This window comes from Andrographis paniculata, unplaced genomic scaffold (assembly GCF_009805555.1).
Source record: "Andrographis paniculata isolate CXL003 unplaced genomic scaffold, ASM980555v1 Contig73END, whole genome shotgun sequence".
NCBI classification, from domain to species: Eukaryota; Viridiplantae; Streptophyta; class Magnoliopsida; order Lamiales; family Acanthaceae; genus Andrographis; species Andrographis paniculata.
In genome coordinates, this window is record NW_026137610.1 from 600,428 (window position 1) to 624,725 (window position 24,298).

Here is a 24,298-nt window from a genome sequence, read left to right on the forward strand (position 1 = left end):
AAAAAGACAAAGTTATTTTTGTTGTATAATTGAATTCTCTATTACTTTTTATTGTGTAAAATTATTTTACGTGAAGACATTATTAATTTGAAGAATAAAAATTAATAATCATAAATCTGTTGGCCCCCTGGGATTCAATTATTTAAGCATATAATTATTGTCTACAAGAATTGAGAAACGTTGTAAAACATTCATGCTATGTGGTCCGTGAGACGTAACAGCTGAGCACGACACTCCATTTTAGTGAAAATAAAATAGTTGCAATACAAAATTTAAATTTATGTAGTCACGTAATCAGTGAACTAACCAATTGGTGGAAAGTGACATTCTTTGGTAATTAATTTGTTGTAAGTTCGATTTTTATTTTTATTTTATTAAACATTAGAATATTAGTTGAATGTAAGTTTAATTATAATATAAATGTAATACTTATTTATTTAAAAAAATATAATTAAAATGCATGTTTTTAATATCTTAAAAACAAACTGCAGATTTCCATCAAATATATCCAATATGAATTTTATTTTATAAAGAACAAAAATTCTAATCGATATAAAAAATAAGTATATATATATATACATTTATAAGTAATCAATATAAACTAATTTATAAAAATAAATAAATTTAAATATATAATAGATTTTTTATCCAATAAGAATATTAACAATAGATTTTTATAAATCTTATCTTTAAAAAATAATTGAAGTGAAAAAAAAATAAAAATGTCGCATTTGGATCCCATCAGTAATTTAAATTTACATAGACTAATCAGTGAACTAATTGGTGGACAGTGATATTATTTGGCAATTAATTAATTGTTAATTATTAATTACTATATATATTTCGATGTCCACGTGACGTGTTCGATTGGAGTAGATTGTTCTTTATGTCAAATTTATTTTATTTAAATTGTATGACACGAAACAACATGAGATGGGTTTTCGCTTGTTGCCTTAAAATATTTGCAATAAAAATAAATGTGACGTGTAATCCAGCTAAGTAAAAGACCATTTCAAGCATATATATAATTCATTTTATTATCAATTGTCTACAATATATATATATATATATTTATGTATAACAGCTATAAAAAAAATAATAATAAATAAATTTTATTTTAGTTATTTAATTGAATGTTTTTTAACATTATAATATTGATATATGTATTTATATTGCACCATTAATGAAGATTGGCTATGTGACAATTTTTTGTTCGTAAATTTATATATCTACTTCAGTTATTGAAAAATGTAATTTAAAAATAAATATTCCATTATAGTTGTAATATTTTATTTTGAAGTAGAACCAGGGCACGTGATGCACTCTCTCCATTATCTTTGAGACCGAACAAACGACGCCGTTTTGAATGGCCATTGGTTCCGTTTACATTTCTGGACCCTTTCTTACCGTCGGTATTCTGTAAACACTGACGCTTCCTTCGTTTAATTTTCTTCTTATATATATTCTCGTCCATTCCCCCCGGCCAACTTCACCCAAATTTGAAGAAATCTGTCGCTCCCTCTCGCCCAATTTCTATTCCTTTACGAGGGAGAAATTCTTGCGGTTCAATTTGATTTACTTTTCATAACCTCCAAAGTGACTCAATTGAGTTTACTCCGAAAAAAAGGGGCTTGAAAAGCGGACATCCTTTGCACGATTCCAACTGCCAAGGCAAGAAAAAGGTTGAGATTTATTTTGTAATCTATCCTAAAGTTGGGAATCTAGGATATTCTTGAATGGCGCTGAATCTGGAGAAGTGGAAGGCTTTTGGACCCTTCTTTTCGGTTGTCTGGAGCTTTTTGTTGGCTTCAATTTTTGTCTCGGCTGAGAGAAGATTAAAATCCGAATCTCTGTTTAACAATGGAAGCGGGATTTCATCTACTGTTTCTGATCCCGATTTGGTCACGTCCGTTCTCAATTTTTTATGGCAAGCAGACGAATCAGGCTACCAGCATGTTTGGCCGGTGAGTAACATATTTATAATCTCTCTCAATCTCGTTCTTACTTGATTCTAGCTTCATGTTTATCCAGTTTCCTTCGTTCTCGCCATTGTTTAATTTTCCTAAGGGGTTTCGTATGCTTTGTTACTCTACGAATTAAATTAGCTTTCAATGGTTATGGAACGACCGTTTTTGCCAGATGATGTCGATCCGGCCACTTATTATCAGTTTATACCATTGATGATTTTTATTTTTTATTTTATCCAGAATTGATTGTTACAGACGTGGGGGTTAGTTATGCATGCGTGCGATTGCTATAAACAGATCGTCGGTGCTAAAGAGGAAAAAGCATTTCAGAGTCATAAAGTGAATAGTTTGTTGTTGGAATTGATGGTTCCTTTTGATTTTGTCATTTTCGTGTAAAAATTCCTGTGTAGAAGTAGTGCTGCTAGAATTTTGTGCCGTGGAAAGATGTGGGACAGTGGGAGTGAGTGGTTTTTTGATATATATATATATGTGTGTATGTATATTCTTGTGGTTTGTGAATGATATGGATCTGGCTATGATCTCCAGGAAATGGAATTCAATTGGAAAATAATTGTTGGAAGCATCATTGGATTCTTTGGAGCTGCTTTTGGGAGTGTTGGTGGCGTCGGTGGTGGCGGGATATATGTTCCTATGCTCACTCTGATTATTGGGTTTGACCCAAAATCGGCAACTGCTATCTCAAAATGTAAGATGATAGATGTGTTGAAGTTTCTGCAACGAATGGATCATGGTCATGTTTGGATTTTGATTGGGCGCATTTTTTGAATTGGGCAGGTATGATCATGGGGGCTGCCGCCTCAACTGTTTACTACAATCTCAAACTGAGGCATCCAACAATGGACATGCCAATCATCGACTATGACTTGGCTGTTCTCATCCAGCCAATGCTCATGTTAGGCATTAGTCTTGGAGTTGCTTTCAATGTGGTATTTGCTGATTGGATGGTCACAGTTCTTCTAATTTTTCTCTTTTTAGGTGATAAGTTCATGAATTGATAATCTTATATTGAGCTATGTTGATAATGTCATGTTCGCCTAATGAACTGATGTGATGGTTGCAGTTACATCAACGAGGGCCTTTTTCAAAGGTGTTGAAACTTGGAAGAAAGAAACTATTTTGAAAAAGGTAAGTGCATTTCTGTCTGCTCAATAGTTTGTTAATCATCGCATTAAAGTAATCGGGATTGAACTATGCTGAAATCCAACTTTTTTACGACACCTTTTCTTGATTCAATGCTTTAATTTAGCGGTGGAGTTTGGATGTTCAACACCATTTGTAAGAAATCCCCATGGCACATTATTATTAGGTCCCGTCCCACACGATTCTATTTACTAAATAAGAACGACATTTGTGAATTTGATTCTACATGATTGATTTTTGTTAAAGCAAAATATGAAGAATATGCATTCATACGATTTGTTTCTTGCTGTAGGAGGCTGCAAGGCTATTGGAGAGGAACGGTGCGTTTATTTCAAAGCATTCATATCCCAACACATTGCCTTTTGTCCGTACAATTGAATCTAAACACTACTTTTTTTTTTGTGACAGGTAGCGGAAAAGACGAGGCAGAATACAAACTCCTTCCAGGGGAACCCAGCGGCAATACAGATGAGGAGGCTAAGAGCTCAGAAGAGCAAGAGGTGAGCGGCATTTGGAACTGGAACAGTTCTAAATTTCCATTATCTTATTACAACATTTCATGTTCTCATCTTAATCATCACAGGTCGGAATCATTGAGAACGTTTGTTGGAAGGAGTTTGGGCTTCTTTGCTTCGTCTGGGTTGCATTTCTGGCGCTGCAGCTCCTCAAGGTTTTATCCATTGCCATTTCCCTCTGCCATTCTGTCGCACTTGTTGCTGTCTCTTTATACTCTCGTTGAACGTTTGAACTTACGTCTTGCTTGCATTGAAACAGAATGCTTCCACTACATGCTCGACACTATACTGGTTGGTGAACTTGCTTCAGGTATTGCCCAGGTTTTTTTTACTTTTTACATTCCCCGGCTCAAACATCGATGGTATTTGTGTTAAGACCCTTAATGTTTTCTCCAAAGATTCCTGTTGCTGGAGGTGTGTTCGCTTATGAATCCGTTAGCCTGTACTATGGATGGCGCAGTATTCGATCAATTCAATCGAAGGGGGAAGAAGTTGGAGGTAATAATTTCAAAGTGCATCAGTTGCTTACCTACGGACTTTTTGGCGCCGTGGCTGGTATTGTCGGGGGCCTTCTTGGTCTGGGAGGTGGGTTCATCATGGGCCCACTTTTCTTGGAATTGGGCGTACCTCCTCAGGTTAGTTTTGACTCTTTGATGTGTTCTAACCGTTCATTTTCACTTAAAAAAGTCGGTGGTAGTTATAATTGTTTGATCGAACCTCTGCTCAGGTTTCCAGCGCTACTGCCACATTTGCCATGATGTTCTCATCATCGATGTCGGTGGTTGAATACTACCTTCTGAACCGTTTTCCTGTTCCTTACGGTAAGAGAAATCTCGACGACGGTTGAATGCTGAGTTTACGTCTTCATTTTGGTTGTGTGCGAATAATTTGATTTATGTTGCAGCTCTTTACCTTTTGGCTGTTGCAACGGTTGCGGCGTTTGTTGGGCAGCATGTGGTTAGAAAAATCATTATTATACTTGGACGGGCATCGATAATTATTTTCATCTTAGCGTTCACAATCTTCGTCAGCGCCATCTCGCTCGGTGAGAATCTATATCTCTGTGTCGATTATTTTCTGCGAAAATGTTCGTCATATTCTTACTTACACTTGTGCGATTATCAGGCGGGGTTGGGATTTCGAACATGATCGGAAAGATCCAACGGCATGAGTACATGGGATTCGACAACCTCTGCAAGTACGACGTGTGATGTAATCCAAATCTGGTTTTGCAAGAATTCAGACAGTTCCAGAACTTGATGCAGATAAAAGATGTTTCAGGTCTATAGGCAGAAGAGGAAGAAACGAACTATAGATTCCTTGATGGGATTCCATTTTTATGTCGAAATATTTGCTTACATACTATATTGTAGTATTATGCAAACTAATGCTTTGTGTAATATGTGGTGGTGCTCCCACATGGCTGCCACCCTCCATGCCTTTTAGGGACCACAAAATCATTCAATTTTGTGCTTTCTATTACATCTTCATTTTCAAGATACAAGTTTCCGATTTCAGGTCATAATGGAATCATGTTTTTATATGTGCAATTATTTAGTCTATTTTATATACAATAATATGTATTTAGATATATTGTTAATGGTAAATTGACAAATCAAAAGGTTGATTGACTGCAATTATTTTAGAGATATATATAATTAATAGTATAAAACTAATTTATAAAAAGAATAAAATTTTAAATATTTATAAATTTATTTAGATGAGATAGGAACAAAATACTCTCTTTCTCCCGTACCTTTTTCATTCTTAATTTTATTATTGATACCAGAAAAACATATAAATATTTTTATAAATCAATCTAATTAAAGAACTTATACATAATATAAATTAGTTATATTAATCATAAATAAAAAAAGATATATTATAAAAATTTTTATTTTTTACGAGTATTATATTTTTTATTACGATATAATTTTTAAAATATTTAAATACATATTCTAATTTTTTTTAATTATATAAAAAAATATTATAATTTACTATTATTAGTTATTTAAACATTATTATTTCAAATACTGTACTACTGTGTCAATTCGGTTTATATGTAATCTCATTTGAAACGAAACAAAAAAAATAATTGAGGTTAAAAAAAATAAAGTGGAAACTGCAAAACAAACCTATCTTGTTTTTAGTCGGATGATGTGGCGTGGATTATGCTGTAATAAATAGTACTACGCCGGTAGGTCGAGATTTTGACATTCCGGCCTTGGGAAGGCGGCCGGTTTAAAATATCCGGCCCAATTACAGCCCTATATATTCGATTATAAAATACTCTCAATGTCCGGTCAGAAAAGTATACGTATTTCTATCTTGGTAACGTTCAATTACAAAGTAATTATTTTGTTAAATACTTTTTTTTTTACAAATACTTCTATTTTAGATCACATCGTTACTTTTATACCAAAACAGCAAGAACAAAAATATCATTTTACCATTTTCATCGTAATTAAAATACTATTATTTTTTAATTTTCGCTAGAAAAATAATGGTATACTTTTAGTTTGAACAAAATAAGGAATGAGTACGTAAATAAATAGTAAATAAACCGTGGGAAGCACGGGTGAAAGACTATAAATTAAAGAAAAATTTGATGGGTTCGCATTTAATATTTATATATATATATGTACGTATAAATAATCGCTGCAAAGTCGGAAGAGAAGAGACGAAGGGATTCGAAACCCTAGACCAAGACGACGATGGTGTTCTACTTCAAGGCGCGGCCGGAGGCCGGAGATTATACCATATTCATGGGCCTTGACAAGTACGAGAATGAGGAGCTCATCAAATACGGTTTCCCCGAAGACATTTGGTACTGCTTTATTATTCTTTCCTTTTCTTAGTTTAGTTTGGTTGATAGTTGAAGCTTCATGCGAGGGAATATGAAAACGCTGTCGTTCTAGTTATTTATGTCTTAACACAATGGTGTGTGTATGTTTTGGGCGGAGAATTATTTTGGAAACTTTTAACTTTTTGAATGGACACGCCATTGCACACAATTGGTTGGTTTCTGGTACTTCTTTGGTTTGTTAATAATGTTGATGCTTGCGGTTGAGAATTCGGTGACTCATTATGTTCCTGGCTTGAGTTTCCTGTGTGCTTTATACAATTTATATTAGAATTGGACTCATTCTGACAAAGGGAAGGGTTCTAATAATGTTATTATCTCGTTAATGTTTATTTATGTTTACAAATGGACCATTTGTTTTTAAAAGTAAAAAGCAAAATTGAAGCTCAGTAAATTGGAAGTTTCTGTTGATTTAATCCAAAATTAGAACTTCTCAATGCACTCATATTCTGTTTAATGCGTTTCCAAAGCACTTGCAAAATGCAGCTTTGCATACTTCTGAAAATTGGGATTTTCATACCCCGTTAAAACTTACATTCATGTACAACAATTTTCAGGTTCCATGTGGATAAGATGTCTTCGGCCCATGTGTATCTGAGATTAAACAAGGGTCAAACAATTGATGATATACCGGAAGGTGTATTGGAAGATTGTGTGCAACTTGTTAAAGCAAATTCTATCCAAGGCTAGTGTCTGCATCCATTTATTCGTTGGTTTGAAGTTTAAGCTCGAAATTGATCTTGTACAAGCAGCATTTTCTTAATAACCTGTTTATTTTGCTTACCAGTCCAGTTGAAGGCTTCACCTTTTACCTGATTGAACATAACAATTTTGTTATGACTGCAGGCAATAAAGTAAATAATGTTGATGTTGTGTACACTCCTTGGTCAAATCTGAAGAAGACTCCTTCGATGGATGTTGGCCAAGTTGGTTTCTACAACTCAAAAATGGTGATCTTCTTTGTCTATTGGTTTTTACTCTGGATCTCCCTGAATCTTCCTTCGGTCGGTGATGAATGAATAACGATTTTCTCTGGGTGTTATCTCCATTAGGTTCGCACAACCAGAGTTGAGAAACGCATAAATGAGATAGTTAATCGCCTGAACAAGACAAAGGTGGAAAGAAAGCCAGATTTGAAAGGTTTGTATCTCAGTGAAATCATTCTGTAGGTTTGGCCAGCACCCCACCTTTTGAAGATGCTGCTCTTCTTTTTGCTTATATATTATTCCAACATTTTTAAGAAAAAATGATGCATGTAGAGTTTTGCATTGAGCATCTTGTTTTTTATGTGTTTTCATTTTCAGCTGAAAGAGAGGCAGTTAATGCTGCTGAAAGGGCAGAGAGGAAACAACATCTTCGAGAAAAAGTGAGTAACTCTGCTCTTTTGTTATCTACGACCATTTGAATATGCACATGGTGGGCAATATTGCCTTTTATTTGCTGGTCCTTAGTTTATATCTTTTGGGGTAGTAATCTCTTTATTCACATCTTTGAACAAACATCATATGAGTTAAATGACTAGGGTAAATTAAGTAAATCAGGACAACTTATGCACACGCACGGGCAAATTAAATGAACAATTGTAGATCAATGATAGTCAGGCCATATATGGAGAACCAAATTGAGGGGTGGATTGATCGATGCTGATTTGGATGAAGACAATGAATGCATTTCTGATTATCAACATGTGATATTGTTATGCAGAAACGACGGGAAGAATTAGAGAGACTGGAGAAAGAGAGACAGGCTGAGGTAAGGAGCTACAAGAATTTGATGGTAGCTGAGAAGATGACATCCAACAAGGACATTGCATCTGCCAGCAAGTCCCTGCAAGAACTCGAGGAAGATTTTATGTGAATGCCAAAAGTTCCAACAATTTGCAGAAAGTAGCAAGTGATCCATCATCTCCCAGTATTTGCACCGAACAAGAAGTCGTTGAAAGAAGATCAGGAATTTACCCGAGAGAACAGGCTGGGATGGGATCAGTGCCTAATTTGGTTGTGCTTCATTCTTAGCTTAGTGATATCTTCAACCTTGAAGCTCTTATGGTGTTAGCAAAAAATTAACACATTTTGAGAGCAAAAAGAGGAGATTTTTAGCTCACATATTGTTGATAAGCTTTTTCTGTATGTTCCCTATTTCAAGATTTACTGCTGAAAGGAAACCCTTTTGCTTACAACGTAAAATCCCTCGAGTCTCGTATGAAAACAATGAAAGTATATGCAACAACTGCACATCGCTTTTGGTTTTTTTTTTTTAAAAAATAACTGAGTGAAATGTGTAACGTAAACAAAAGAAGTTTAATATTTTTATTATTTTAGGGGTGGTTTTTGTATTTTCAGTAGAGTGAAGGGTGCAATGTGAATAATCTTTAGGAAGCTAGTATAAATATAATCTCATTGACATCGCGGGCACAATCTAGGGCATCGTCATCGCGTCATTTTGTCTTCGCAGTTGTTAATTGATGCTCTGAATATAATTTACCTTCGCAGCTCCATCCCCATCCTGGGACGAGTTTCCCAATCTCTGCTCGAAGATTTTACCTGATTATCGTTTTGTTTGCTTGCAGAAGTTCACAGATTCGTAGTTCGTTCTGTCTGTCTATCTATTTGATTTTGCGTGCATATATTGGACACAAATCTGGTGGCCTATTGTATGTTCCATTACGTTCGGTGATTCGAGAATGGCAGAGGATTGTAAAGGCCAGAAAAGCCGCAAGCGTCGCCGTTTAACGTGGGACGTTGCCCCGCCGGGGCAGCCTGAGGTGATTGTTGCAAGTTCTAGTAGATTAGGGTTGGGATATTTGTTTGGGAAGAGAGGAAATCCTGATTGTTCTTTTGGGGTTTCTTTTCCAGGCTTATCAAAGGGATGGTGAGGATATCCAGTGTAGGGCACCTCCGGCTTCAGTGCTGCGGCGATATGTTTCTCCTCCGAGGAGAGACGACGATCGCGAAGGCCATTACGTTTTCAGCCTGGGCGAGAATCTCACTCCTAGATGTAATTTAGTTTCTTTTCGAAATCGTGATTTTATTTATTTTACAGCGCATGGCCTGCAATTAATTCTTCAGATTTTTTTTCTTCTTCTGTGCCTCATTGTGAAATTTGGGAATGTTTGTTTGAAAATTGAAATTTAGATCGTCTCGGCTCCCTTGACCTACCAAGTTTCGCCTGCTTGCATGTTTAAAAGATGTGCTTTCCGTTGTTTTGAGTGTTTTTATTAGATAATGTTGCTTATGACTTGTATTTAAGGCGAGTGTTTTAACTTTAGATACGATGCTATTTGGACAGATAAAATACTTGGCAAGATGGGTGAAGGTTAGCGGTCCCGTGCCTGCTGATAAGAAAACCTTATATTTCATCATTTTGTATCAAATCAGCATGTTGCTAGTGCTGTAGGCACATTTGGTCGAGTATTGGAATGTTGGGATCGCCAAACAAGAGATTATGTAGCTATCAAAGTTGTTAGAAGCATAAGCAAGTATCGCGATGCAGCAATGATCGAGATTGATGTACTTCAGTGTCTTGCTGAACATGAAAAAGATGATTCCCAGTACGTACTTCCATTAAGCAAGTATCTAAGTCCTGTTATAATCTCAAATTTATATTGTTTCTTTTTTCTTTTTCTTTTTTTTTTCCTTTTCTGCAGTTGTGTTAAGATGCTGACTTGGTTTGATTATCGCAATCATATATGTATAGTAAGTATCTCTCTGATCATATCTCGCTAAATCGATCTCTCACTCTCAGTATATGTATATATATGTTTATTGTAACACCATCTTACTGTAGTAGAATGATAAAACCTACGACTCAGTGGTTTCATTTCTTTAAATTCTTTTTGGTTGTGTAAACATACCATTAAAAAATTGATTTAAAATTCCATATCCAGCACTCATATATGGCCCATAAATCTGCTGAAAGAAATTCAGTTGATCATTGTTTGAAGTATGCTTTATTGTAGTGGTATGAACTTTGGAGTATGGCTGTTGCAATAGGTTAGGTTGTTTGTTGATGTGAGCTTTGTTCATATTGCTCGCCTTTGACAGAGAACTTCATTTCGATGGATTTTAATGGTTTTATCAGGTATTTGAGAAGCTTGGACCAAGTTTATTTGATTTTCTAAAGAGAAATAGATACTTCCCCCTTCCTGTGGATCTTGTACGAGAGTTTGGGCGCCAGCTTTTGGAATCTGTAGCATGTCTGTATATTGGCCATGGCCTTCATATTATGTATTTATTTGGATTCTCAACCAATTACCTGCACATCTTTATTAGCCGCCTCTCATATATGTCCGGGCGCCTAACTGGTTTTCTAACAAGGGCTATTCTTGACTTTTATCATAATTCTTTGATATGTTCAACAGATATGCATGATTTGCGGTTAATCCATACAGACTTGAAGCCAGAGAACATACTTCTTGTATCTTCTGATTATGTAAAGCTCCCTTCGGGCAAGGTATTTGCCCCTAATTGGTTGGAATGCCATTTTATAATTGGGCATGTACTCGAGTCACATCTTGAAACATATTGTTTGGTTGGCGCAGAAGATGCAAGATGACATAAATTACAGGTGCTTGCCAAAGTCGAGTGCAATTAAGCTAATTGATTTCGGTAGTACTACTCATGACAGCCAGGCTCATAGTTCCATTGTTTCAACAAGACACTACCGAGCGCCCGAGATCATTCTAGGTACTAGTTTCTCTGAGATTCGCGCAGCTTTCATTCACGTTCTTTTCTTGAGATGGGATTGGTTCTCCATGAATAGCTAAATATGGACAAATATTGTGTTTCATTTTATTGATTTATCAAATACTTAGTTTGTTCTAGAATTCATTCCCTCATATATAATTGGGTTAAGACTAACAAATAACTGTGTTTGATAGACATCGTAGTGACTACTATTCTCTTGCAGCAAGACTTTGTGCCTATAAACTATCTTTTATGATCTGATTTCTCTTTATTTTACATTGAATCAGGTTTAGGATGGTCTTATCCTTGCGACCTTTGGAGTGTTGGTTGCATACTTGTAGAACTCTGCACGGTTAGAAGCACCCTCAGCATCTCTTTCCTGGCATGCCATGCTTACTATCATTATGTTTTTTTGTTCTAACGACAGGCGACCATTTTTACAGGGGGAAGCACTCTTCCAAACCCACGAGAACTTGGAGCATCTGGCTATGATGGAAAGGGTGTTGGGATCACTGCCAGAGCATATGATCCGAAAAGCAAAGTAGGCCACATCTATTCTCCTCTCCATCTGCCTCTTAAAATTTAGTGGTAAAATCTCTCCGTAATACATTACTGGTCGGTTTTACAGCAAGGGCGCCGAGAAATATTTCAGAAGGTCACGGCTGAACTGGCCTGAAGGAGCAGTTTCCAGGGAGAGCATTCGAGCAGTACGGAGGCTAGACCAATTGAAGGTCCCAAACTACAATGTTATGTTATTTTTCTCTAAGTTTTGTTATATTCTTATTTGGAGTGGTAATGCAGAATCTGGTGGCAAGGCATGTGGACTCATCGCGATCATCATTAGTTGACTTGTTGTATGGGCTGTTGAAGTTTGATCCGCGCGAACGACTGACTGCTAGACAAGCTCTCCGCCACCCCTTCTTCGATGCCCTTAGTTAATAATACCAGTTGATCTAAATTCGATTTTGTAGTGAAGTGTACTAGATAGAAACTCACTCTCATTTTAGCCCAATGGAGGATATTACTCTAGTCTCTTTGTTTTCAAGTCTGCACTAAGTACTGAATTCGAACGAATAATACATACCGAAACTAAGCTTAACCAAGTCTTATGTTACAGCAACAAACCAGTATTGGATAAGCTTAGTAATAAATTTCAGAGAAGTTTTGTACGAGAATGAAAATTGAGGGGCTATTGGTATTTTTCACTTTGACCCCTAATATTTGTCAATATTTTTTATTTCTATGTTTGTCCGATCTCATTAATTGTATTCTAATGTAAAGTAAATTAAAATAAAATAAATCTATATATTTTAAAATTAATTTTTAATAAAAAAATATATTTATATATATTTGATAAAATACAAAAACACAGTACTTCACTAAATATAAATATATATATATATATACTACTCTAGCACAGACAACGTCAGGACACTATAGACACGTACACGAGGGATGTAATTAGCTAGTGAATATAATTATTCGATAATATAAATAATTATAAATTAAGATTAAGATAACTAATTAGTATAAGATAATTAGTATAAATTAGTTATCTTAATTTTAATTTATAATTATTTATATTATAAGATAATTATTTTTACTAATACATTAGTAATTATCTATTAATTATATTTATCATAAATTCTCGTGTCTACAGTGACTTAGACATGGAGGTCGTATCTATTTTGTTATTCTTATTTTTTACAAACTAATTTTTAAATTTTTGTATATTAATTTTTAAAGTGATTTGATTAGGATAATATATTTTATATATAAAAAAACTATAATTATTATTTATTAAAAAAATATATTATTATATAATTTAATAGTATAAAATAACTCATAGATAGCCCATGTTATAAACTTGTTATATATATATATAAAAACTTACTAAATAATTAATCTAAATGATTCTACGAAGTCTCTAAAATATTAATAATAAAAAATAAACATTCTAGAAAATTAATATTATTGTTTCAGTCAATCCCATTCAACAAAATATTTGAATTAGAATAAATACGAAGCAGCACATGGTAAGGTTCATTCGTTGTAATATTTGTCTATCCAATATAAACTGGTGTTTGAATAATATATTAATTTTTTGTTAATTTTTATTACTATTATTTATACAATATATTAATATAATATTCCCTCTATTTCATAAGAGTTTCTATCACTATTTCTACTTACTGCGAAAACAAAATAAAGGTTTTTAGAGGTATAAATAGTTTATCTTGTTCCAATACTATAGTTTTATTTATCATTTTTGTCTGTCTTCTTATTTTTATAAATAATTATATCCCTATAAAACTATTTTTATTTTTTCATTATTATTCCACAATTGCCACTACTTTTACACCAATACATTTTTACCCATCGTGCCAAACACAACCCAAACTATAACTGTGAAAAAGAAAAAGGCAAACGTGATGAAGGGGATTATAGCGGAATTTCTTCAGAGGAATTGGAGGTGGTTTGCTTGAGGAAGGAGTTCAGAGTCCATATATAAACAATGAGTATGTTTTTAGGACAAGGGATGGAGATGAAAATAAATAATTAAAAGAAGGGCATTTATGGAATTTCAGGGAGCCATTTTCTCTTTAAGGTATAAAGTATTACTTGTTTCGCTGCGGGTTACAGATGAGATCATCAATTTTTTCCTCAACTGATAAACCCTAACAGCTGTTGTTTGAATTGGTATAACTCTTGCTGTCTGTACGAGCACGGGTTCGGATTGAGATCGCCAATGGCGTTCCGGTCTCGAGAAATGATGAAGAAACTTGTTAAGAAAATCGGCGGCGAGAAAACTTTGGCACCGGGAGTTAAACAAGAGTTGAAAAAATCGCTGCCTGATAGGAAGGTCGTGATGGGACGCGCTCATCGGGGTTTGTACGCTGGCCGACATATCCAGTTTGGAAATCGCGTCAGTGAGGATGGAGGAAACAAGTAAGCTGCTCTCTTACACCAACACACGTATTCTGCTTCCCTTTCTGGATTTGTTATTCTAAAATCGGTGTTTGTCCGAACTGTTCCTGTTTCTGTGTGCGCGATCCGTTCTGTTGATCATGTTTTTAGCGAGTGGTTTAGATGCGGAATTTGAATGGATATTCGATAGTCAAAACTTGGAGGTTTTTAATGTTTGATTAGGTTTACATTTTCAATGAATCTGTGGATGCTTTGAAGGTATGCAGTTTAATTTATTTAATAGAGATGAGGAGGAGGGGAGAGGTTGGTGACAGAATGTTTAAGTTTTTGTATTCGTTAAGCTGCAGAGTAGTTTCGTCTGTGGCATCTTGTCATTAGAATTTTTTTACTTCTGTTAACTGCCAAGAACTGTCAGAAACCTTCTCTGTTGCTGAGCAATTGTACGTTTTTAGAGGTTTGATTAAATTAAGAACTCCTGTGGCGCACAGCTGTTGCGAACTTATAAATTCATATGTGAATTTTTATTGTTTGGTTGTCGAGCTGTTATTGCTTTGTAGCCCATCATTACACAGATGTAGAATGTGAAACTTACTGTATTGGCAAGGGAATGTGGTGTAGAATGTGATCTGAACACATCCCTAACTGTTGTTTGTTTTTGTTCGGGTTTTGTGTTCTCTACTACTAGCAACTGACTCGATGATTGATAAAGGTTACATCTTTTATGGGACTTACTATTTGTGGCCCTGTTGTATGGCTAGAAACATGTTCTAATGTTCAAGTTGGATGTGAACAAGAGTTACTAAGTTTGCAGCACTTTGCATCTGATGTTCTGTATTATTCTGCAAATAGTAGACTTATTTTGATGGTAATGCTAGGACAAGGAGATGTTGGAAGCCAAATGTGCAGGAGAAGCGGCTCTTCAGCTATATCATGGATCGTCATATCCGTGTTAAGGTAACTACCCACGCCCTGCGCTGCATAGACAAGGCTGGTGGAATCGACGAGTACTTGCTGAAGACACCATACCATAAGATGGACACAGAAATGGGACTTTATTGGAAGACCAAGATTGAGCAGATGTATGCAGACCTCGGGGAGATGGAGGTTGTGTTCTTTTCTCCAGAGGACGAGGCCAACTTTGAGAAACAATTCGAAGAGCTCAAACTAGAAAAGAAGGCCATACGTAGGGAGACCAGGAGAAAGATGTACGGCACATCAGCCAAACAAGAGCCAGTAGCAGAAGTAGAAGATGTTGTTGGGCTAGCCGGAAGAGAAGATTCTAGACATGAAGATAGCTCTCACACCGGCTACCATGAACCTATAGTGGCAAATGCTTAAATATGGACGCGATGCATATGTGCCTTCTGCGTCGGAAAAATCAAAGATGTTTGTTATTGTTAGAAAGTCCGAAGCACAAGTTAAGTTGAGTGTTGATTCTAATTTTGTGGGTTCTGATTTTTGGTTGCTTTCTTCAGTTATATGTATGTTTTGGAATTGGACAAGTCCCTTACAGTGTTTAGGCTACAAGCTCAGTAGGGCAATACCCTTTTCTCCTAACTCCTGCTTGGCAATGAAAGAGTCATCCTTTCTATGTTTCTGTTGAATAAAGATAACCAATCTCTTGCATTTCAATAAAGCTTTGTTTATATGGTTGACTGAAAAATGCACCTACCAAACTGTTTTTACCACACAAGTTTTTACTAAAAGGTCAAGCTATTACGGATGTTCATTTATCTATGATGCTATGTTAAATGATCTATAATATTTATTTATTTATTTAGAAACAATTATGATGATTAGTTGTAATGATATATTCATGTTCAATGGTGAATGTAACTATTATCTGTTGTATACTGTGTATATGTTATGTGCTTTATCACACCACTAATCTATAAGAGAAAAGCATAGAGATCACTCCTGCAAGGAAAGATCAAAGAAAGAGTAAACAAAACGTAAGAATGGCGACAACAAATTCAACAATCCGAGGATTGGAAGATATGTTGATGCACATGTTGAGAAGATGCCACAAGACAACATATTTGAGGAGAATACATGCCCTAATGGAGAAGCTGTCACTGCTGCAAAGCAATTTCTTGGTGACAAAAATGGTGGATATCTGCGACCAAAACGGAGAGATCGAGTACGCAAGATTACTGTTCGAAAGGGTTATTAACCCCAACATTTTCTTGTACAATGCAATGCTCAGAGCATATACACACAGCCATTTGTACATACTGACCATCAACACGTATAAAAAAATGCTGAGAAGCTCTGCACCACAATTACAAGAAAAAATAATTCCTGACAGATTTACTTACCCTTTTGTTCTTCGATCCTGTGGAGGGCTTCTGAGTGTTTTGCTAGGAAAACAAGTTCATGGGCACGTCTGTAAATATGGGTTGATTGGTAATAACATTGTTGTGAATTTGTTGTTAGATATGTACGTCAAGTGCGATGGAGTTGCTGATGCCCGTAAGGTATTCGACGAAATGCCTGAAAGAGATGCCATTTCTTGGAACAGTCTTATATTTGGGCACATGAAGTTGAGCCAAGTGAAGAAAGCAAGAGCCCTGTTCGAAGCCATGCCAAATAAGACTATTGTTTCTTGGACGGCTATGATATCCGGGTACACGAAAGTCGGAAGTTTTGGGGATGCTTTGGATGTGTTCAGAAGAATGCAGATGGCGGGGGTGCAGCCGGATTGGGTCACATTGGTCGCAGTCTTGCCGGCTTGTGCTCAGTTGGGAGCGCTGGAGCTCGGAAAATGGATTCATTTTTACGCGGAAAGGAACGGGTTTATAGAAAAGATCCGCGTTTGCAATGCATTGATTGAAATGTACACGAAATGCGGCAGTATGAACCAAGCCTTGCAGATTTTTGATAGTATGGCTGAAAGGGATGTTATATCCTGGAGCAGTATGGTTGCAGGGCTAGCGCATAACGGGAGGGCGCATGAAGCGATTGCGATGTTCCACGAGATGCAGAGGGCGAAGATCGAGCCAAATGAGATCACATTCGTGGGTGTATTGTCAGCATGCGCGCACGCAGGCCTGTTGGACGAGGGGCTGAAGTATTTCGACTTGATGCAAAAGGATTACAAAGTAGAGCCTGAGATCGAGCATTATGGTTGCATGGTGGATCTCCTAGGGCGCACGGGGAACATTAGCCGTGCGGTGGAAGTGATAGGGGGCATGGAAATGGAAGCAGATTCGGCGATATGGGGTTCGGTGCTGAGCTCCTGCAGGAGTCAGCGCGACCTGAAGACGGCGGTGGTTGCAATGGAGCGTCTGTTGGAGCTGGAGCCGGAAGACACGGGGAACATGGTGCTGCTGGCGAATATATACGCCGATTTAGGGGAGTGGGAAGGGGTTTCGAGGATGAGGAAGTTGATTAGGAGCAAGAAGATGAAGAAGAGGAGACCTGGTTGTAGCTTGATTGAGGTGAATGGAGTGGTTCAAGAATTTGTGTCTGGAGATGATCCAAAAGCAGCAGCAGCAGAGGCTGTTTTGGTGCTGTTGGGTGTCCAAATGTCAACTGAATTTTGGACTGATGATGAGTTTCTTGATCAATAAATAGACATTACCACATTGTATTGGAGAAACAAAACATAAAAAAAAAAGTTGTCAGAAGTGGGATTTGAACCCACGCCCTCTTACGAGGACCAGAACTTGAGTCTGGCGCCTTAGACCACTCGGCCATCCTGACTTGTTGTATATGTTTTGTATACTAATCTACAAATACACAAATTATCATGTTACAGTTATATTTCTGCCAAGTTTTAGTCCAATGCCACAAAATTCCACTGGAAATTTTGAGGGAGAGGTTAAAGGTGCAATACAAAATACAAAAGGTGGGATACAAGCATACAACTACAACTGAACTGCTGTTGCTGCTTCTATAAATAGTAAGTATATCTGAAAATGCAGGCAGGCAGGATTTGCTTCTTGATATGGATATGATATGATGATATACTCACTCAGTCACCTTGAGGAAGTTTCAATTTCCTCTTCTGAATCAGGAACCACCAGAGCAGCAGTGTTTACATTAGGCCTCTGCCTCGATCTGTTCTTGGCACCAATCTTTTCTGGAATTGCAACTGGAACGCCATGACCAGCTAGTCTCTTACTGAAGCGCGATCCCTTAGGTTTCTTGGAATTTAATAATACCCTAGTACCTTGCTCGACGTTAACATCCTTGTCGTCATCTTTTTCCACCTCATATTCTCCATCTTTATTATCTCTTTCTTCATCGCTTTCCCAACATTCACCATCCATCAAGGTAGCATCAGAATTCGATGATGATGATGCTGATGTATTTCCCATTCTTTTTCTACGCTTGCTCTGATTCTCTGCCGGATTTTGCACTTCTTTTGTCCTCTTCTTGCTGAAGAACCCGCAAAATGTTGGAATTACGAAATAATGAGCACAAACCATAACAGAAAATTGTACGTGTGTGAAAAGATGGAAGAGTGCAACCACTTACTTTACAAATTGTATGGCTTCTTTAATGGACTTGTCATAATTATCTGCAATATAACACATACAACGTTTATAAAAAATGTAAGATGAATGAAAAAGTACATCTTTTTGATCCACATGAAAAGGGTTATTATCTATTCAAAAAATGTGGAGGGCAATAAAAATTTAAGAATCAAGGTATGGTGCACTATGAACACTAGCCTTGAACCAATGCAAAGCAGAATCAAGAAAGGACCACAGGACAAACAGAATCAGATTATGATAATGTAGGGTTGGGGCTACATTACCAAATGTATAGTCAACAGGCTTATTATAGCGGCGGCAAGATCGTGTTATTCCACAATTTCGAAAACCATTCAAAAGCATCTGCGCCCTCTGCTTCCGTTTATGTGCCCTCATTTTCTTCTGTCAATGATGATGACATTCTCCCATGAAGCAATATCAACAGATGTATGTATTATTTATAATGTAAGGGGGAAAATAACTCGTTGCTAACCTTCAATTGTTTTTCAAGAAGAGGGATGATATCAGCAGCAATGGAGTCACTGACGGCAACCTCCAATTTATCTCCACTAGATGAAAATTTATTCTACCATCCAAAAGAACAAGGGTTTAAAGAAAAATCTGATAAGTAGAAACTCAATAGTGCAAGGAAGTAAACATACCTCAATGATTTTAAATTCTTCTAGATTTGTTGCAAGGGTTTCCCACAGATAATTCATTCTTGGAAACATGGTTCTGCCTTTGACTCGTTCATTCTCAAAGCTTTTTACCTCTTTGTATAATCTATAACCAATAGTTTCACTCCCCTCAAACCTATTACAAAGACAAGACAACCAAGTTTACCAATACTGTTCTTGAATTATTATGCAATCACTATATCTTAACAGCCTACCAGAAAGAAATTTTATTTCCATCGCCTGCAAGCTTGTCCTTTCTGAAATCAGACGCTGCACTGCCATTCTTTATCGCATCATTGATATATGAGACAGCATCATATTCCTGCAAGAAACTGAACAAGTGAACCACAAGGTCCACAACCACAAAGCCTGAAGAATTGCCTGTGTTCCCTCAATTATTAGATTCACCCTAAGCCAAACTAGACAAGACTCACCAACAGAAAAAATGAACATAATGCAATGTACTTTCTCAGAAAAATAGCATCAGAACTATTAACATTTCAAAAGTTAAAAAAGATTGATTCTGTGAGCATACATCAGCTCGAACTTCACAGAGTGCTTTAAGGACAAGCAGACGACTTGTTGGATCAAGTTTCTTGTAGAGAGATATTTCGTTCCTGCTTATGCAATACAAAATTGCAAATGAGGAGAATAACAACTTAAGTTTGCCTTCATACAACGACACATTGACAAAGAACAAGAAATACTGTACCCTTTTGCTCCACTTAGAGGAAAATCCCCTTGACCAACCTGTAGAGAAAGAAAAGAGTTCAGCAGCATCTTTGAGCATGTAATAAAAATATCCCTACAAACCATAAGTTTGACGTACCCAAGGCCACCATTCTGACAGTGTCTTGCTGACTGCAATCATCCAATCATCAGGGCCCTTGAGTGATTTTCCAGATGGGAGAATTCCCTGAAATAGCTCAAATTTACAAAGCCACTTACAGAGTAAAGAAAGATGGTATGCAATTGTATAATCTCATTCCACACTATACTATATTGAATTGAAACACCAATATGATCTGGCAGTTCTTTTATGAAGAATTTACTCAGTCTACCAAATAAAGGCTGATGGCTTACGGAGGAAATTAATTGAATTGGCGCTATATCAAGATGAAAGTGAAATTTATGCACAGATAATCATTGCAGGTATACTACCATGTTTCCAAGGGAATATTTAAAGCCATATTCCCGCAATCTCATGAAATAATGAGTAGTACAGGTTTGAAAATTCAGAAGTGGAAAAGTGATCCAATTTACAAGTCTCGTTGATCTGGAGATGGAAATAAACCTTCAGAAGCGCTATATGAAGTTCAGCAAGCGTCCTATTCTGTTCAATGAGTGCAATTTCAATCTCTTCAGCAGTTATCTTCATATCACTCTCAATAACAGGTTCAAAAACCTGCAAGTGTATGTGCGGGGCATCTAAGCATGAAAGATAATACAATTACGAAGCAACATGTATATAACAGTTTTTTTTTTTTTTTTTTTTCTGTGAAACATTTCCGATTTCCGAATATAACACCGACGTAGGTCATAAACAATAACCACTATTCCGTTTATAATATCTTTATATAGTTGACGAATAACACGCTACAATTACATAGATTCGTCTAGTTTCCCGCAAATAAGTTGGTTATCGACAAAATGAACAGTCCACGGATTTAAAAACAAAGAGGCAAACCGCACGTAGAAACGAACGAATACCGAAAACTGAAAGAGAAAAAGGCGAGGAAATCAACGACTCGAAAATCTTGAAAAAATAAATAAATGAGTAGCAGTACAGTACACGAAGAAAGTTGAGAACTGAAGCCAACTCCCACCGCTGACGGAGCGATTTCTGCGCGGCCTCAACATCCTTTGACGGAGGCGATGTTACCACTACATCATCCATTTGCATATTTCCTCCGGTCGCCGCCGGCCGTCCGCGAGCTTCGGTGGTCATTGCTTGAGAAGAACCCTTGGGAAGAAACGGAGATACAAAAACAAAATGTACTGGAGTATCTGATAACTGGGTATCCAACGGGGGAAACTTTTCGAGGGTTAATTATGAAACCGCGCGGTTTCCCGCCAAGATTTACTGCCCTTTCGTTGTGGACCGCTGCAAATTTATTTTCTTTTAAGGGGCTCACGTTTGGGCCTAAAACTAAGTGGATACTGGGCCTCAACTAATAATTTTCTTATGAGATGAACAAAATTGTCAGGTTTTTAGGATTTGATCGTATTGATTTTATTTTTGTTTTTTCGAAATTTCGGATTGATATATTAAAAATCTAAATAAATCTACATTAAAATATTAATGTATTATGATAAAAATGTGTGCATGTGACATATTTTGTGTGTTCTTATTTAGAGTTTTTTTGCATGTTTACTTGTTTATATATATATATATATTATTTTTGTTAACATAGAGTTTTTTTTTTTTTTTTAGTGAACACATAATTTTAGCATGCAATTGATATGTTGATTGAAATTAATCACATCACATAAATCAATAGCATATGATATGATGTATAAATCATAAGGATTGATCTTAAGATGGTGCATTAATATAAGCCAATAGTATATGAAATACAAATTCATACATAATACTCCCTTCGTCCCAAACACCGTACAACATTTGTGTTTGGCACGAGAATTTAGGTGGGGAGTATTAAGTATGATAATTTGAGATAATTTGTATATATAAGTGATGTGATTGGAGAGAGAAATGATTATATGTTTTTTTATTTGAGGGATGTGATGGGATAAAGTGAAGTGTATATTAATATATGTATATAAATATTATTAATTATTTGTAAATTTGAAAATGTTGCAGTGAATTTGGGAGGTGTTTGGGACGGAGGGAGTACTATATATTAAGATACGAGTATAAACAAAATATATGAACTCAAATGACAATAGTCCACGTCTAGCCCGAGGGAAATATGATTCAAATGTTATCCATATTTCATAAAAAAAGCAACCCAAATTATTCACATACTAACCATTATCTAGATTTTTTAAAATTTGTATCATTAATGATTTCAAATAAACTTGGTTGTGTGTTCAAGTGAAAAAGTATATTTTCCCCCATTTTCACCTTGATATTATTATTATATTGTTAAAAAATATGTCACATTTGATCAGCTGTTGCCATGACTATTGAGCATATCAAAAACAGCAAAAGCAGCTTTTTGGAACTGATTTTTCTCCTCTTCTAAGGCAATCTTCCTTTCCAGTGCAGATTCTCTGGACTTATCCATCTCTCCGGTTATCCCCGCAGATTTTGCATCGATTTCACTGCAAATGTCACGATGAGAGCATAAATGATCAAATTTGAAGTGAGGAGGTTGGGAGAGAAATCAGAAATTAGCAGATGAACGTAGTGATGAGATGTCGAGATGGAGAGCTAACATGGGGACTCGTTGTAGCATATAAACATAGAGCTTACTTTATCATTTTAAGCATGTTGTCCATGGCGATTTGCATTTGCTGGGAGAGATCTGTTCATTGCACCAATGAAACGAGTTGTTATGGTAAACAAGTTGGTGGATATAAGCACGCGCCATAATTCATCGATTCATGGAAACTGATCTAACTTGCAAATGTTGGAAAGATTGTAAAAGCAATTGTTGAGGTTCTCTCTGTATCCAAAGATCTGCAGAGAAGTCGAATGGAGACAACCAGCAGGCGAATGCATAATCTTAATCACAATCTGATTTTATAGCAGAAACTCATCTCCAAAAAGAAGTACTTAAGTTGCATTTTGATATTTCTAGTGAACAACTATTAGAATTTGGCAAAACATTTTGTAATGTCATGCATAGCTAATTGCACTGGAGAAGATACTTAACTCGACTAAATTTTGGTAACATTTCTTCCTCTCGAGTACACAGCATTTGAAAACTGACTGAAGGAATTTGCAGGAGTTCAAAAGCAGCCTTAGAAATATCAGATCTCACCCAGCTCCAAATGGTTATATATGTACGTATGGATTCTAGACTAGCAATTGACAGAAAGTATATATTCTTCCGATTCATATCTGAGCTCCTAATCAACAACTACCAGAACAATACATGAGCATTTCGAAATCATTTGATCATTAAACATGAAAACCACATTTACGAGCTGATCAAACAATCAAACTTTTCACTGAAACTCTTAATAGTCAAGAGAATACCTAAATCTATTAACGAAAGGACTCAACGGCACAGAAACACACAAACTCCGCAAAACACAGTAATTTTCCGATAATTAGAACATAAAAACTTGATTCCATCACAACATTGATCATATCCTGCATGTAAACACCACACGAATGCTCTGTACAAGTAATGTTCACACGTTACTTCACAGAATTAGTACCGTAAACGAGTGAAGAGAGCTGAGACTCGACGACGGACGGAGGAGCGAGATCCCGCGGCGGTGACGCCATCCTTTAACCAAAACTGAAACGACCGAAGAACAATTTGATTTCAATATATATAGTCGCTGCAGATATTATATACCCGGCTCAGTTTGGGCCAAAATTTTAATGGAGAATGGGCTTCAATCAATGGGCTTCATAAAATATTACATACATAAAAAATAAAAAATAATAATAAAAATAAGCAATCCCCAATTCCAATATAAATAACAAATATTATTAAATTACCTACGTGAATGTTCATAAATAAATCATAAATATTGAATTTAATGAACATAAATAATTAATCAATTGAGGCATTTATTAAATTCAAAATTCATATCATATGCACATTATTTTCATTGAATGCACTCATTCTTTAAATGTAATACTTACTATTTTATTTTATTTTATTTATTTCGAATTCCCCTGCACATAATTACTAGCACAAATATTTCAAACTATATTACAAATAATCAAAACATACAATATAAAAAAGAAATATAAATAAAACATTTAAAAATCCATATATTTCTGACAACTCACGGGCAGCTTTATTTTATTTTATGATGACAATGCTGCGACTTTTGTAACCCCAGTTTCAATTAATTACTGATAGTCTAAATTAATT

At 35.9% G+C, this 24,298-nt stretch overlaps 7 protein-coding genes and 1 non-coding gene across 11 annotated transcripts; 5 read left to right on the forward strand and 3 right to left on the reverse strand.

Annotated features, from left to right (window-relative positions):
- Nucleotides 1–1,433: 1,433 nt before the first annotated feature.
- LOC127265700 (sulfite exporter TauE/SafE family protein 3) lies at nt 1,434–5,168 on the forward strand. The gene is made up of 12 exons (XM_051295641.1): nt 1,434–1,964; nt 2,514–2,673; nt 2,763–2,963; nt 3,049–3,113; nt 3,421–3,448; nt 3,537–3,628; nt 3,712–3,798; nt 3,903–3,953; nt 4,042–4,278; nt 4,371–4,464; nt 4,548–4,688; nt 4,769–5,168. Exons 1-12 carry the CDS (start codon nt 1,737–1,739, stop codon nt 4,852–4,854), a joined length of 1,470 nt encoding a protein of 489 aa, XP_051151598.1. The 5' UTR covers nt 1,434–1,736; the 3' UTR covers nt 4,855–5,168.
- Nucleotides 5,169–6,283: 1,115 nt separating this feature from the next.
- On the forward strand, nt 6,284–8,685 carry LOC127265617 (uncharacterized). Its single transcript, XM_051295499.1, has 6 exons — nt 6,284–6,470; nt 7,064–7,191; nt 7,353–7,456; nt 7,559–7,646; nt 7,811–7,872; nt 8,211–8,685. The coding sequence occupies exons 1-6, from the start codon at nt 6,358–6,360 to the stop codon at nt 8,361–8,363; spliced, it is 648 nt and encodes a 215-aa protein (XP_051151456.1). The 5' UTR covers nt 6,284–6,357; the 3' UTR covers nt 8,364–8,685.
- A 210-nt stretch (nt 8,686–8,895) lies between these two features.
- Nucleotides 8,896–12,409, forward strand: LOC127265616 (serine/threonine-protein kinase AFC3-like). 4 transcript variants are annotated; one of them, XM_051295496.1, is made up of 12 exons: nt 8,900–9,270; nt 9,362–9,503; nt 9,795–9,821; nt 9,903–10,056; nt 10,153–10,201; nt 10,587–10,701; nt 10,867–10,958; nt 11,047–11,191; nt 11,479–11,543; nt 11,635–11,732; nt 11,820–11,922; nt 11,993–12,409. In XM_051295496.1, exons 1-12 carry the CDS (start codon nt 9,190–9,192, stop codon nt 12,128–12,130), a joined length of 1,209 nt encoding a protein of 402 aa, XP_051151453.1. In that variant the 5' UTR covers nt 8,900–9,189; the 3' UTR covers nt 12,131–12,409. The 4 variants fall into 4 exon arrangements, with proteins under 4 accessions (XP_051151452.1, XP_051151453.1, XP_051151455.1 ...); XM_051295495.1 differs by having other exon boundaries at nt 8,896–9,270; nt 10,587–10,958; XM_051295498.1 differs by lacking the exons at nt 8,900–9,270; nt 9,362–9,503; nt 10,587–10,701 and having other exon boundaries at nt 9,795–10,056.
- Nucleotides 12,410–13,821: 1,412 nt separating this feature from the next.
- Nucleotides 13,822–15,714, forward strand: LOC127265725 (54S ribosomal protein L24, mitochondrial). The gene is made up of 2 exons (XM_051295683.1): nt 13,822–14,140; nt 14,995–15,714. The coding sequence occupies exons 1-2, from the start codon at nt 13,941–13,943 to the stop codon at nt 15,455–15,457; spliced, it is 663 nt and encodes a 220-aa protein (XP_051151640.1). The 5' UTR covers nt 13,822–13,940; the 3' UTR covers nt 15,458–15,714.
- Nucleotides 15,715–15,948: 234 nt separating this feature from the next.
- Nucleotides 15,949–17,709, forward strand: LOC127265724 (pentatricopeptide repeat-containing protein At2g20540). Its single transcript, XM_051295682.1, has one exon. It carries the CDS (start codon nt 16,078–16,080, stop codon nt 17,689–17,691), a length of 1,614 nt encoding a protein of 537 aa, XP_051151639.1. The 5' UTR covers nt 15,949–16,077; the 3' UTR covers nt 17,692–17,709.
- Nucleotides 17,710–17,740: 31 nt separating this feature from the next.
- On the reverse strand, nt 17,741–17,824 carry TRNAL-CAA (transfer RNA leucine (anticodon CAA)). Its single transcript has one exon. It is a non-coding gene; the product is annotated as a tRNA-Leu (tRNA).
- A 50-nt stretch (nt 17,825–17,874) lies between these two features.
- On the reverse strand, nt 17,875–21,288 carry LOC127265381 (DDT domain-containing protein DDR4). Its single transcript, XM_051295154.1, has 11 exons — nt 21,070–21,288; nt 20,572–20,682; nt 20,107–20,193; nt 19,990–20,027; nt 19,813–19,894; nt 19,493–19,599; nt 19,263–19,413; nt 19,094–19,186; nt 18,885–19,002; nt 18,602–18,644; nt 17,875–18,502 (listed from the first exon to the last, which is right to left on the reverse strand). Exons 1-11 carry the CDS (start codon nt 21,223–21,225, stop codon nt 18,100–18,102), a joined length of 1,389 nt encoding a protein of 462 aa, XP_051151111.1. The 5' UTR covers nt 21,226–21,288; the 3' UTR covers nt 17,875–18,099.
- A 1,117-nt stretch (nt 21,289–22,405) lies between these two features.
- On the reverse strand, nt 22,406–23,697 carry LOC127265413 (uncharacterized). Its single transcript, XM_051295192.1, has 3 exons — nt 23,628–23,697; nt 22,714–22,765; nt 22,406–22,562 (listed from the first exon to the last, which is right to left on the reverse strand). Exons 1-3 carry the CDS (start codon nt 23,695–23,697, stop codon nt 22,406–22,408), a joined length of 279 nt encoding a protein of 92 aa, XP_051151149.1.
- Between the last annotated feature and the right edge of the window lie 601 nt (nt 23,698–24,298).

What these genes read in the sequence shown, in the direction of transcription:
- LOC127265700 (XM_051295641.1), top strand. Translation starts at nt 1,737, where the DNA reads ATGGCGCTGAATCTGGAGAAGTGGAAGGCTTTTGGACCCTTCTTTTCG. An exon ending in GGTTGGTGAACTTGCTTCAG is followed by an intron (nt 3,954 to 4,041) that starts GTATTGCCCAGG and finishes TTTTCTCCAAAG; the next exon opens with ATTCCTGTTGCTGGAGGTGT. An exon ending in CGTCAGCGCCATCTCGCTCG is followed by an intron (nt 4,689 to 4,768) that starts GTGAGAATCTAT and finishes TGCGATTATCAG; the next exon opens with GCGGGGTTGGGATTTCGAAC.
- LOC127265617 (XM_051295499.1), top strand. Translation starts at nt 6,358, where the DNA reads ATGGTGTTCTACTTCAAGGCGCGGCCGGAGGCCGGAGATTATACCATA. An exon ending in GTTTCTACAACTCAAAAATG is followed by an intron (nt 7,457 to 7,558) that starts GTGATCTTCTTT and finishes TATCTCCATTAG; the next exon opens with GTTCGCACAACCAGAGTTGA. An exon ending in AACAACATCTTCGAGAAAAA is followed by an intron (nt 7,873 to 8,210) that starts GTGAGTAACTCT and finishes ATTGTTATGCAG; the next exon opens with AAACGACGGGAAGAATTAGA.
- LOC127265616 (XM_051295495.1), top strand. Translation starts at nt 9,190, where the DNA reads ATGGCAGAGGATTGTAAAGGCCAGAAAAGCCGCAAGCGTCGCCGTTTA. An exon ending in CCCCGCCGGGGCAGCCTGAG is followed by an intron (nt 9,271 to 9,361) that starts GTGATTGTTGCA and finishes TTTCTTTTCCAG; the next exon opens with GCTTATCAAAGGGATGGTGA. An exon ending in CGAGAATCTCACTCCTAGAT is followed by an intron (nt 9,504 to 9,794) that starts GTAATTTAGTTT and finishes CTATTTGGACAG; the next exon opens with ATAAAATACTTGGCAAGATG.
- LOC127265725 (XM_051295683.1), top strand. Translation starts at nt 13,941, where the DNA reads ATGGCGTTCCGGTCTCGAGAAATGATGAAGAAACTTGTTAAGAAAATC. An exon ending in AGTGAGGATGGAGGAAACAA is followed by an intron (nt 14,141 to 14,994) that starts GTAAGCTGCTCT and finishes TGGTAATGCTAG; the next exon opens with GACAAGGAGATGTTGGAAGC.
- LOC127265724 (XM_051295682.1), top strand. Translation starts at nt 16,078, where the DNA reads ATGGCGACAACAAATTCAACAATCCGAGGATTGGAAGATATGTTGATG.
- LOC127265381 (XM_051295154.1), bottom strand. Translation starts at nt 21,225, where the DNA reads ATGACCACCGAAGCTCGCGGACGGCCGGCGGCGACCGGAGGAAATATG. An exon ending in TGTCAGAATGGTGGCCTTGG is followed by an intron (nt 20,028 to 20,106) that starts GTACGTCAAACT and finishes CTTTCTCTACAG; the next exon opens with GTTGGTCAAGGGGATTTTCC. An exon ending in AAGAATTTAAAATCATTGAG is followed by an intron (nt 19,187 to 19,262) that starts GTATGTTTACTT and finishes TTTGGATGGTAG; the next exon opens with AATAAATTTTCATCTAGTGG.
- LOC127265413 (XM_051295192.1), bottom strand. Translation starts at nt 23,697, where the DNA reads ATGGCGTCACCGCCGCGGGATCTCGCTCCTCCGTCCGTCGTCGAGTCT. An exon ending in GCTCTCTTCACTCGTTTACG is followed by an intron (nt 22,766 to 23,627) that starts GTACTAATTCTG and finishes TGCAATGAACAG; the next exon opens with ATCTCTCCCAGCAAATGCAA. An exon ending in AACATGCTTAAAATGATAAA is followed by an intron (nt 22,563 to 22,713) that starts GTAAGCTCTATG and finishes TGACATTTGCAG; the next exon opens with TGAAATCGATGCAAAATCTG.